At 43.4% G+C, this 12039-nt stretch overlaps 2 protein-coding genes across 3 annotated transcripts in view; one reads left to right on the top strand and one right to left on the bottom strand.

The window, feature by feature from the left end:
- The window catches only part of TRPC5 (transient receptor potential cation channel subfamily C member 5), a 257295-nt gene that overhangs the window by 32598 nt on the left and 212658 nt on the right, over positions 1-12039 (bottom strand). The window contains exon 7 of the mRNA XM_027609568.2: positions 8556-8878. Coding sequence (XP_027465369.1) covers positions 8556-8878 — 323 coding nt within the window. The remainder of the gene's footprint in view (positions 1-8555; positions 8879-12039) is intronic.
- TRPC5OS (TRPC5 opposite strand) overlaps positions 1866-12039 on the top strand; it is a 56973-nt gene continuing 46799 nt past the window's right edge. The window contains exons 1-2 of one of the 2 annotated variants that reach the window (XM_027609572.1): positions 1866-1923; positions 3854-3930. The gene's annotated coding sequence lies outside the window, so the exon portion shown is untranslated. The remainder of the gene's footprint in view (positions 1924-3853; positions 3931-12039) is intronic. The other variant, XM_027609570.1, reaches the window with a different exon arrangement.

The following is a 12039-nucleotide window of genomic DNA, read 5'->3' as shown; positions in this document are numbered from 1 at the left end:
AGAAATCACCACTGATTAAATAGGAATAGCCACAACTGAATGGAGTTAGTCTACAAGGAGGTCCCAAGTGACCTGCTGTGTCACTGCTATGACCTGCCATGGCTTTGCATGTGTTCGTGATTGTTGCAACTTTACACAACAAATTTTATGTAACTTCACAAAACCAGTCTTACACCTGCATCCCCGGATAAAAGCACAGACTACAGCTTGTATGCCTGGACTGAAATCCTGATCCGGCCACTTATCATCTGTGTGACTGGAGGCAGCCTGTTTAACTGCTTTGTATCCTAATTTCTCTATCTGTAAAACGAGTAATAATAATGCCTACCTCATAGCATGTTGTGAGGATTAAATGAGTTAATTCATGTAAATCTCATTTTGTACTAGTGCCTAGACCTAGCACTCAGTAAATATTAGATACTTTTATGATTATTGTTAACCTTCACATTTCTTTATTGTCTTTATAGATTGTCATCCATTTGCATATCTAGTTGTACATAGTTGCAACCATAGTGTGTATAATTTTTGTGTTTTTAAGATTTACACATTTGGGATATGTTACTTTTTGTGTATATATAGAAACTTCACATGTATCATTTTAATAGCTGCCCAATATTCCACCCAGTGAATATCAAGCCTGTCTGACATTTTTGTCAGTGCTTTGGATAAGAATAGATAGCAAGCTTCTAAGATCTTCAGATGACACAAGACTGCGAGGGATAGCTAATAGATGGGATGACAGGATCAAGATTCAGAAAGGTTTCAACAGCATGGAGCAATGGGCTGGAACTAACAAGATAAAATTTAATAGGGATCAATGTAGAGCTTTGCTCTTGGGCCAAGTGCCCAAATTCAGGATGAGGGATGTAGGAGAAATGCCAAGGATTTTCTCTGACAGCAAGCTAAAAGTGGATCAGCAGAGTGACACTGTGCTAAGTGCTTTGCATGTGTTGTAATATTTGATTCTCAGATCTTCAGTATGGCCAGATACTTCAGCCATATGAGGGGGACAGTGCAAAAGTAAATCTTCTAGAATCGAGGATAGGATGGGCATGTTGAACATCATTATGTCTTAGACCTCTGTGGTAGGTACAAGGCTTACTAAAGTGGGGTAATCTCAGTCTGGTGGGTGAAAAAGCCAACAATGACTAACATACAAGTTATACTCTCATGGAGATGTGCCTAGAATGCCATGGAAAACCAGCATAGGAGGAGCCTATAACTGAGAGTGGGGTTAGAATGGGTAAGAAGAGACTTAGAAGAGCAGGTAATTTTTCAGCAGAGACTTGAAAGATGGGTTAGAGTTTTCCAGGCTGGCCAGGTGGGGATGGGCATGCCAGGCAGGCAGAGGGAATGGCATCGGATGCGCAAAGGCCCATAGGTCCAAGATGCTCTCCTGCAGTTGGGAAGAATAAGATGTTGCCTATGGGGAAGAGAAGTGAGAGGCTGGAGAGGTGGGGTCCACATTACCAAGGCCCTGTGTGTTATGGTAAAGAGGTGGATTTTACACTGGAGAAGATTTCAATACCTGGCAGGCATGAAGCTGGGTGGTGACAAGATGAGACTGGTATTTACAAAGAAACTTCTGTGAGGCAGGTGGGATACTGTTTGGAAAAGAGAGAAGACTGGAAGCAGGGAAAGCAGTGTGTGGGTGATTGTGTGGGTGGGTGGGCGCACGCCCACGCACCCACGCATGCGCGCGCAGCCCACGCACCCACGCATGCGCGCGCAGCCCACGCACCCACGCATGCGCGCGCGCCCAGCCCATGCACCCACGCATGCGCGCACACGCCCACGCACCCACGCACCCACGCTAGTGCCCGTACGTGCACGCACGTGCGTAAAGGATAAACCGAGGATATACTTCGGCAGTCCGACTAGCCGGGTGTGGTGAGAGACCGGACGGGTTGCGTGAGGAAGAGGGTAAGAGTCATAGATGACTCCTAGGATTCTGGCTGGTGTCATTTAATAAGATGAGGAATTAAAGGGGAAATAGGTTTGGGGTGGGGATATGGAGATAACAGAATTTAGCTGTGGATATTTTGTGTTTGAGACGCCCGTGACACAGTCATGCGCTTTCAGGAGGTATCTGGGATTGAGGGCAGGAACCCCAGAAAGAGATAATAAGACCGGCAAGTTAGCTTCTTGCCACTTCCACCGTTTTTCTGTCACAGGTCCCATGCCCTCAGAATGCTGATGCCTTCCCAGTTGCTTCTCTCAGTGGTAAACGAAGGCCAGGTGTCCCCAGGATAGAATACTCGACTTAAAACTGCCAATAGTACCGTCATGTGGTTGTCAGCAAGGAGAGTGAGGTCTTCCTGAACTGTGTGCCTGGGGAAAATATCTTTTTTTTTTTTTTTTTTTTTTAAAGCCAAAGAATAGCCAAGGCGTCTCTGGAAAATCAGGGAAAAGGATGACGATAAGCCGATGGTATAGTTTATGTTAGGTATATACATGGGCTTGTTTTCTCTTTCTCTTAAAAGTTGAATTTTTCTGGTGCTCTGACCAAATAGTATGTATTTTTGCAGGTATTATAAATGCCTGAGTTGAGGTGTTTAAAAGAAAACATAAAGCTGAGTCAGACCTCTATGGAGGAAAAAACTCAGCACCTAGAGGAAAAGTTGAGGTAACATTACTGCTGATTTGGCTCCAGCGTGACAATACTTCTTTATACCTGATGCTCCAAGGTATAATTTTGTGTGCGCCAGGTACCCATTCTTGTCAATTGTCCCTGCTGGGCAAGTGATGGGAACAAAAGCTTAGTTGGCAACAGGGGTGTTAATAATGACTATACAAACTTGCAAGAAGGCATCTCATAAACTTTTTCAGCAGAGTTTACATGAAAGGGTAATTGGCAGGGGACCTGGCCTCCTGGAAGGCACCTCACATTCAGGTGTTCAGTTCTTTTGCACACTTTGATGTGAACAAATGCAGCCGCCTGGTGCTCAAGCTATTACAGAATTGCTCTTCTTATTGAAAACAGGTTGATAGGAGTTCTGCCTCTAGAGGAATGCAGGAGAGGAAGCAGGGCCTTGCCAAGAGGCACTAACAAGGTGACGGGTTGCTGTTATACACTCCTGGTTGGCTTAACCAAAAAAAAACACTGTCTTCTCATCAACCCATATGGCCTTTTGTTTTCCTTTCACATGAGTCTGATTTCCTGAAGCAAGATTTTCCCCTGAGTTCTGGGAAGAGAGGCAGGGGGTGTGGTCTAGTGGAGGGGGTGGGTACTGAAAATGGGCAATGGAGTGAGCCAACATTTTTCAAACTCTGTGCATTAGTACATCATCCTGGCCAATGCATTTAGGGGTAATCTCTCCCTACATCGTGGGTTCACAATGAAACATCTCCGAGAAGACCTGCAGTTAAGAAATCTTTTAAAATTTGTCCTAGTATTTCCAAAAGTCGGTCATATTTATGCCTCTCAACATCCCCGTGAACTGTGGTTATTTGTAACCCATTTTAGAAAATGCTGCTAGAAACAATAGGGGTAGGCTACATAGGATTGTTTTTTCCCCTCTCTATTGGTGCAACTTGGGGGTGAGCAGAAACTCCTTTTTCCCCCTGGCCTTTGTTATTGAACACATTTCTAAGACATCTGAGTTCACTGAACTGCCTTAGTTTATAGGGTTAAGAGGAAAAAAAAATGTATCTTAGTTTAATGTGTAAAACCCTCTCATGACCTTGGGGTCATTACTGTGAATACCAGTGATGAGTGGCACTTTCCAGAACTGGGGGGTTGAGATGGACAAGTTATAGGACATTGAGTCTAGAGTAAGCCCGGGACCTCTTCTGGAATCTAACAAATTTCCTATCGTGTGCTTATTTTCTTCTTGTTTGTTTCCCCTAACAGTGATTTGTCAGAAAATAAAAGCCATCTTGGAGGCTTGAAGGTCCTAAAGAAGTAGACGTTGAGTTTACAAAGAAAAGGTACAGAAATTCCATGTGCCTGGCAGCAGTGCACTCATGGACAGCCTCATGAGCTGTTTCCTTGTGTCCCAAGTGGGAAAAGGAGACATTTCTGATCCGTGCTAGGGGCCCTAAATTAATCCCAGAAGGTGAACTGATTCTAATCTTGCCTTCAGCCTGTCCACTGTCTAGCTTACTCCTGTGAAAGGGGAGATGGGTGTCACTGGGAGGTGCTCACAGGCTTTTATTGTAAGCCCCGTCTATGCTCTACTTCGGGCTATGGCACGGAGAATTTGTCCCTCCCAGCACTCCAGCTTCTATTCCACACTGTGTGGACTCAGGCAAACTTACTGGTTCTTATGAAGCGTGCCCAATTAATATTGCTTGAAGGGTGGATTTGCATGCCTTCTGTCTTAACAATGCTAGGTAGGAGAAACAGTCCCCACTTGGATATAATGTCCATCCCCACAGTGTAATCCGGCAAAAGGGATGCAGCCACTTTGCCTAAAGCCTGTTCAAACATACCAGTTCTCCTACAAACTTTTACCTTAATTCCATCAACTCCTATGGTCCTACCTCCAGTCTCTGTTAGGATTTCATTGACAGGCTTTGGCTTTATAATTCTTGGTAGGGGAAGTTTTCCCCAGCCAGACATAATATTCATTCCCATAAAAACATTTAGGTAAAGGAGACACAGTGTTTTTACATAAAGCCTGCTCAAACATTCCACCTTTCATGATCTTATCAACCCTTACGTTTTTATTTTTTATTTCTTTTTAAAAATATTTTATTTATTTTTGACAGATTGAGTGTACAAGCAGGGGAAGCAGCAGGCAGAGGGAGAGGGAGAAGCAGGCTGATGTGGGGCTCGATCCCAGGACCTTGGGATCATGACCTGAGCCAAAGGCAGATGCCCAACCATCTGAGCCACCGAGGCGCCCCTTTATTTCCTTTTAAGTAAGCTCTACACCCAGCATGGGGCTTGAACTCATGACCCTGAGATCAAGAGTCACGTGTTCTATATACTGAGCCAACCAGGCGTCCTTACCCTTGCATTTTTATATTTTCTCAATCTAACTGTAGCCTGAGTCAGGGTGTCACCAAGGGGTTTTGGTACCACAGTTAGGAGGAGTCCTGAATGAATGAGTCCAGAAACTTCTCTTTTCCACCCTCTGACCATTTTACCCACTCTTGTGCAGAAGGCTTTGGGTCCCCAGCCAGAGTTTGAGCCAAGGGACCCTGGCCTTTTTGTCAATTTTAACTTGATTAATCTGTCCACAAACACTGCCCCAAATTATTGCTGGTCAGGTTTCTCATTGCAATTTTGCCTGCTGGCTTTTTAAAGTTCTCCAAACTGGGATAAATAGAGTAGACTTGTTTTGGGCCCTTTAATGTTGAGGGACCAACACAGAGTCCCTTTGGCCCACCCAACCTTTGGCAGTGTTGTATTAAAATCTTTAACTCTTATCAAAGTCTGTTCTATTCATCTCATTTCTTAATAACCATCTAAAGATTGCCATCCTGTGGGATGAGTCCTAGGACTCTTCTCTGTTTCCTCTTTGTTTTGCTCCTTTCAATATTTGCTTTATTCACCTTATTCCTTACTAACTGTTCAAAATCTTCCACCTTTGTGACCTCTTCCTAGTCTATTGTTAATTAACCTGATGTTTTTATTAAGACCCATGAGAGAAAGCTGAGACATCAAATTGGCAAAGGCTTCCCAGAGTGTTACTGGTTTTGCAGCGGTAAGGCTATATGGGGGGCCCGTGTGAAAGAGACCCCTTAACCACAGCATTTACCATGATCTGGGTAAGCGGCATATTCAGCAGGCAAATATGTCAGTCATCTTAAAGCCAGTTCCATGTAGCTTGCATATGAAGCATGTCAGCGGCTTCATCTGGGGTATTCCACTTGGCATTTTTGGGGGAATTGAGAAGTCCCCCTTCTCAGGGTAAACAGACCCTACAGTGGCTTTTATCCAGTTAACTGGCCTGGTCATTCCCTTAGGAATAACCTCCTTTGTATCTGGATCACGTATAGCCATCTGTGATTGTTCAGTCGTGAGCCGTGGGTCCTGTATCAACACAAACATGCCCTTCCACTCCACAGTATTCAAAATCAAAGGCACAGCTCCTAAGTTAGTTCCTCATAATTTATTTTAGTAAAGGGTCTTCAGGAAGCTGATGATACTGATCCACAAAATGAAAACAATTCCTTCACACTATACTCTCTGGCTTCAATAGTTTCTTGATTTTGCCCTCCCCCTCATTGACTACTTTCTTGGTGACCAGAGGTCTTCGAGGGACCTTCTGTTGTCCCTGTACAATTTTTACCTTGGGGGGTGACTTTGAGTCTAGTGGCCCAAACTCAGACTGACACAAATCTGAGCTTGGTTTAGCATCAAGGCCCAACCCAGCACTTTCTCTTTTACTTTCATTTTAGCGATTATGGATAATCACCAAGGGATTTTATGTTTAGCCTGGTTCTTATTATTTTGTATTTCCTTATATATCCAATGAGCTAACTCCTCGAGAGTTAGGTTTACTACTGAAGTGGTTCAGAATAAGGCTCCCCAAAGTATACCATTTTGGCATGCGAACCATTTTGAGCTGAAGGTAATCAAGACCCAGAGGGCTCAAGAGAAATTTTCGCCCCTCCTTTAACTACCTAGAAGATTTAAGTTGGAAAATTTTCCCAAAATGAGAGTTTTTACCAGAGATAAATTTTGTCTAAATGACCATCTGTATGGCAGGGCAGACACCTAATTGCCAAACATCTGCTGTTCTTCTTGTCCTGTGAATCACCCTTTGAAGCCCCAGGCCTATATCCCATTCCTTAGCTCAGGATGGCATATATACCTCATTTTACCTTTCTGTCTTTGAACCTCTCAGGTATGGGGGGTTCTCATACATACGAAATTAAATTTGATTTTCTCCTGTTTCTCTGTCTCATATCAATTTAATTCTTAGACCAGCTGGAAAAACCTTTGAAGGGTAAAAGAAAAATTTTCCTCTCCAACACCACCATTTCTAAATTCCATTGGTAATTTTTATCTTTAGTAATGGATCACAGTGCAGCTGCAGTTTCATACTGTGGGTGAGTAGGTAGCCATCCAGGGATCAAAGGTTCATCATCCCCTGCCCTTTTATCCTTTCTCTTCCCAAACCACACGTTTCCATATGTCAGGGCTCTTTTAGCAAAATCTATTTCTCTGACGCCAACTAAGGGCTTCTGAACCCAACATGTGAATGTGGGGAGAATTTCCCCCCATACCACGGATTCTCCAGCACCAGCTGGGTGTCCTGTAATTCAATGCAATTCTGACACTACTGGGAGATAATGTTAGATTCTGTGGATTAAGTGTTCAGTTCCTACAAGACTACCCTCTTTCCCCCACTTCGAATGTCAGTCCAGGTTGCTACCTGTGCTTCTGACTGATGGGTTATAGATCAGGGGTTCCCACAACCTTCTCTTTGGGTTCAGTTAATTTACTAGAGTGGCTTACAGAACTCGGAGAAACATTTCACTTACTAGACTATTGGTTTATCATAAAAGGATATAAGTCAGGAACCGCCCGTGGAAGAGATGCATAGAACAAAATAATGGGGGAAAGGTGCAGAGCGTCCATGCCTTCTCCAGACACCACATTGTCCCCAAATTCCCATGTGTTCACCAATCTGGAAGCTCTCCAAAACCTATCCTTTGGGTTTTTGTGGAGGCTTCATTGCATAGTCATGATTGATTAGACTCATTGGCCACTGGTGATTAAACTCAATCTTCAGCTCCTCTCCCCTCCCTGGTGGTTGAGGGGTGGGACTGAATGTGTCAACCCTTTAGTCACATGGTTGATTCCCCTGGCAACCAGCCTCCATCCTTAGGTGGGGGTCCAAAAGTCACATCCTTAACACAGCAAAAGACACCTTTGTCACTCTTGGCCCTTAGGAAATTCCAAGGCTTTTAGGAGCTCTGTGCTAGAAACAAGAAGGCCATATACATGTTTCTTATTATACATCATCATATCCCAGGCTGCATTAAGAAATTCTTGCATCCATCCTTTTTCTTTGTTCTTGATTCAGAATAGTTAAATTATCTTCGGTAATCAATTGTTCAGAGGAATAGCCTTGCTCTTTCATTTCCTTGGTTAGTGATGCTTTTTTGAGTGAGGAATTACTTATTCCCTCCCCACAAATTCTTTTAAAAATATGAGGTGCTACCAAAATCATTCAGAACTACCTCTTTAGATGAGTTCCTGGGAGCCCATGTGTGTGTTTGTCTCTTTCCTCTCTCACCTAACTGCTTCCTCTCTTAGTCTTCAGACCCTTTGGGTTGATCCATAAGTGAGGTTTGTGTGCACTGACAAGAAACAGTGATAAAGGGGCGCCTGGGTGGCTCAGTCGTTAAGCGTCTGCCTTTGGCTCGGGTCATGATTCCAGGGTCCTAAGCCTGGCATCAGACTCCCTGCTCCGCGGGAAGCCTGCTTCTCCTTCTCCCACTCCCCCTGCTTGTGTTCCCTTTCTCGCTGTCTCTCCCTCTCTCTCAAAAAATAAATAAAATCTTAAAAAAGAAAGAAACAGTGATAAAGCTGTGGACTGAAAATAGAGCAAAGGAAGAGAAAGCAGAAAAAGGCCAAGGGGGGGGGGTCTTACGTGGAGAAGGCATTATTCTGTTTCTCACATCGGATTCCCTTGCAGTTGTTTGGCTCATCGATCGCTCTGGTCTCATAATAAAAGTAAAGCTGGTTCAATCCATTGGCAAAAGCCAGCAGTACTAGGCAGTAGATAAAGAGGAATTTGAGGATATCAAGCAGCATGCGCCCCAAAGAGATCTGCAGAGGCCCTAAGTGGGAGTTGGCTGTGAACAGGGATATGAGACGCAACGAACTTAAGATGTTGGATATTGCAAAGAGTGCTTCTGCAATCAGGGTCGGGTGCCACATTTCCCATTCTTCCCTTGGACGAGAACCATTATACTGTAAGAAACAAGTGCACAAGATGAGAGGTACAGTGAACATTTGTAAAACTTTTTCCTCTTTTCTCCTGTCTAGCACCCAAATAAAGCTACAAAGTAAGCATCAAGCATTCATTTATACAACAGGCCCCGTGCATGGCACTGTTTGTCTCCTCTCCCTATCCAATCAATATATGATGCTAATAACTCTTTTCCTCCCACTCTCACCCAAATATATTCCCTGCATATATACAGAGAAAAATGAATTTTGGAGCAATCATCTGGAGCAACCACCTGTGGTTTATCCACAGGCATTTTCTAACTGTGAGTTTACCAGATTGTTGGGGAGTGTCACTGGAACAGCGCCATTGGTACACCCCAGGTAGTGGGGACAAATTACTCTGCTTCCTAATGAGATTTCAAATCAGATTTACCTCCCCAATCCCCCCGTTTCCTTCTGAGCACCACGGACAACTTGTAGTTACTGAAGGACTAGGGATAGGTTCAGCCTCCTCGGTGTGCAGTGTTCATCCTGACTTCCTGGCTGACTTGCAGTTTGGGGCTGTTAGAGCAACCTTGTCATTACTCAGCCTTCTGCTGAATTTTAGCAGTCTGTAATGTATTTCAGACTATTACAAAAAGCATGTCAACCTTCCAGGTAGTGAATTTAGTACTGTGCCACATGGTGGTGTAGGCATGTATTTTAGAGTTCCTTTGACAGCCCTACAAGTTCAAATGTCCTTCTAGTACAAATGAAGAACCAGGGGGTTGAAGGAGGGGAAGAGCCAGTATTTCTGGTGCTGGTTGCCCATTTTTCAGCCCTATTCTGGACTTCCAGCTCCTGGAATATGGGGAGCAGCTTTATAGAAAGATGGCTTCATTGTGAGACCTTAGGTCCGATTTGGGCTTTGGGCTTAAAACTGCTTGTATCTCTCCATTTCACCATAGTATAGTATAATAATGCATAGTATAATATCTACTCCTATCCAATGCACAGGTTTGTGACTATGTATCCATATGTGAGAGAATGTGTACTCCATAAAGAGAGATGTTATGGAAATATAAGAATTTGCGTATTACCTTCCCCAAGACAGAAGTAGATTTTGCCTGGAATTCAATCTGAAGCATATTGCCTAGAGCTCTCATCTAAATATCGCAATTTCTTAGGACTAAATGTAAACAACTTTTCTGAGAAAATGTTGCATTGGGGGCCAAATCATATTGTTAGCATTTCTAAACTGTGCTTCAGTTCCAACAACTGACAAAACTGGTGGTGGTAAAATCATTTGTGGGTATACAATATTCTTCATTGTCAGAGGAGTTGGGAGAGACCTTGCCACCCGTGTGCTTCTGTTTTAGATGAACTCTAGGTGGCCCATTTTATACACTCTTGGCCAAATCTTGTATCTCTACATTTTTCCTTCCCAAACAACAACAACAAAAACACCCCACATTGGCTGCCATTGCGGTGAGGGGTGGGCATTGTCATGCCTCTTTTACAAGTGGAGGAACTGAAATCCAGATAGGTAGAGTGACTTGCTTCAGATCACACAGCAAGCTGGTGGCAGAGCCAGGACTAAAATTGCGATCTCCATACACTCAGTTTGGCATTATCTCTATTAAATATTCACTCAAATGATAGTTGATGTCACAGCACATATGTTAGATGGGTCTTTAAAAGTTCTGAGCTCTATGTGAGAGATGGAGACTACTGATAATGAAACAGACTTATATTTTAAAACTAGAAATTATCAACTGGAACATGCACAGCTCATAATTCAGGATTTTCTCCCTCCATAATTACAGCTCTAAGCACAGGGAAGTCTGCTGCCCGGGGGACAGTGAGTCTGCATTTGTAGAACGTTCAGAGGTGTGAAAAATGATTCTTATGGCAAATCTGTGTTTTGCATCTATACCTTTGGAGGAAGATATTATAGAATATGAGAGCAGGGAATAAACTTGGAGCTCTTTTAGCATCAAGGTCAGCAAACTTTTTCTGTCAAGGGCCATATAGTGGGTATTTTTGGCTTGGTGGGTTATATGGTCCTTGTCACAACTACTCAACTCTTCCTTGTAAAACTAATAGGGAATACGTGAACAAATGGATATGGCAGCAGGCCAAATTTGGTCTGCAGACCATAGTTTGATGGCTCCTGGTCTAACACAAGTGGTTTGCAAATTGTGTTCCCTGAAGACTGAAGGTTCAGTAGAGGCATCTGGGAGCCACTCTGGGAGCCAAAGAGGAGACCTGGGAGGTTGATTCCTCAATCCAGATTCAATCTTTGAGCTCTCTAATATATTGAAGTTCTGAATAAGTTCTAACTTCAAGATATGTTTTCATGGAAAAAAATAAAAGGCTGACAGCCACTGATCTAGTTCAATCTGCTTATTTTTCAGAGGCAGAATCTCAGGCCCAGGGAGGTAGAAGGATGACCTATGGTATTCTAGCTTGGGTCAGAGCAAGGATTACATTCAGGTTTCCTGATTCTTGAGTTAGTGATACTAGGAGGCAAGTGATTCTTCTTATATTGTTTGAGATAGAATTCAGATTGAAAATTGGTCTCCATGTCTTTCAAAGGGGTATAAATGGCACTCTGACAATTCAGAAGCAAAATGTGAAGAGGGCCAGCCTAAGGGAGGGACTTAATTATAAGGACGGAGTGGAAGATTGTGTCTTCAGCCAAGTACTGGCTGAAGAAAGGACCATAACTCAATGGGTACCAAAGTTCAAATTCAGTTTGAATGTATGGAAGTAAGGTGGTGGTGGGATAAATCTAGGTGGTACTATCCTAGAAGACACAAAGATAATTATTCTCCATTTGTAGGATTATCTGGGGGGCACTGAAGGCCGATCTTATGTGTATTTATTCCTTTTGAATACTTTGGTATGCGCCTTTTGGTTTCTGTTGTTGAAGACCATGTGCAGTGGAGTATGTATCTTGTTTTTGCTCTAATAAAGGATCTTCTGTAAGGCCAGCTTATCCCATGGCATTTCTGTACTGCCTTAGTACAACGGTGATCAGAAATGTTTCAAGGGGCCTGGGGACCAGCTTTTGTGGCTTAACCTCATAGAGGTTGTCTCAGCCTACTTGGAGAAGTTCATCTCAGACTAGTATGTCACTGTGGATGAGCAGACCAGACTGACCATTTGCAATTTCTCATTGCGAATCCAAATCTGCATGT

The sequence above is a fragment of the Zalophus californianus genome, chromosome X (genome assembly GCF_009762305.2).
Source record: "Zalophus californianus isolate mZalCal1 chromosome X, mZalCal1.pri.v2, whole genome shotgun sequence".
NCBI classification, from domain to species: domain Eukaryota; kingdom Metazoa; phylum Chordata; class Mammalia; order Carnivora; family Otariidae; genus Zalophus; species Zalophus californianus.
The sequence above is the reverse complement of the archived record's forward strand: the minus strand, read 5'-3'. Positions and strand labels throughout refer to the sequence as shown.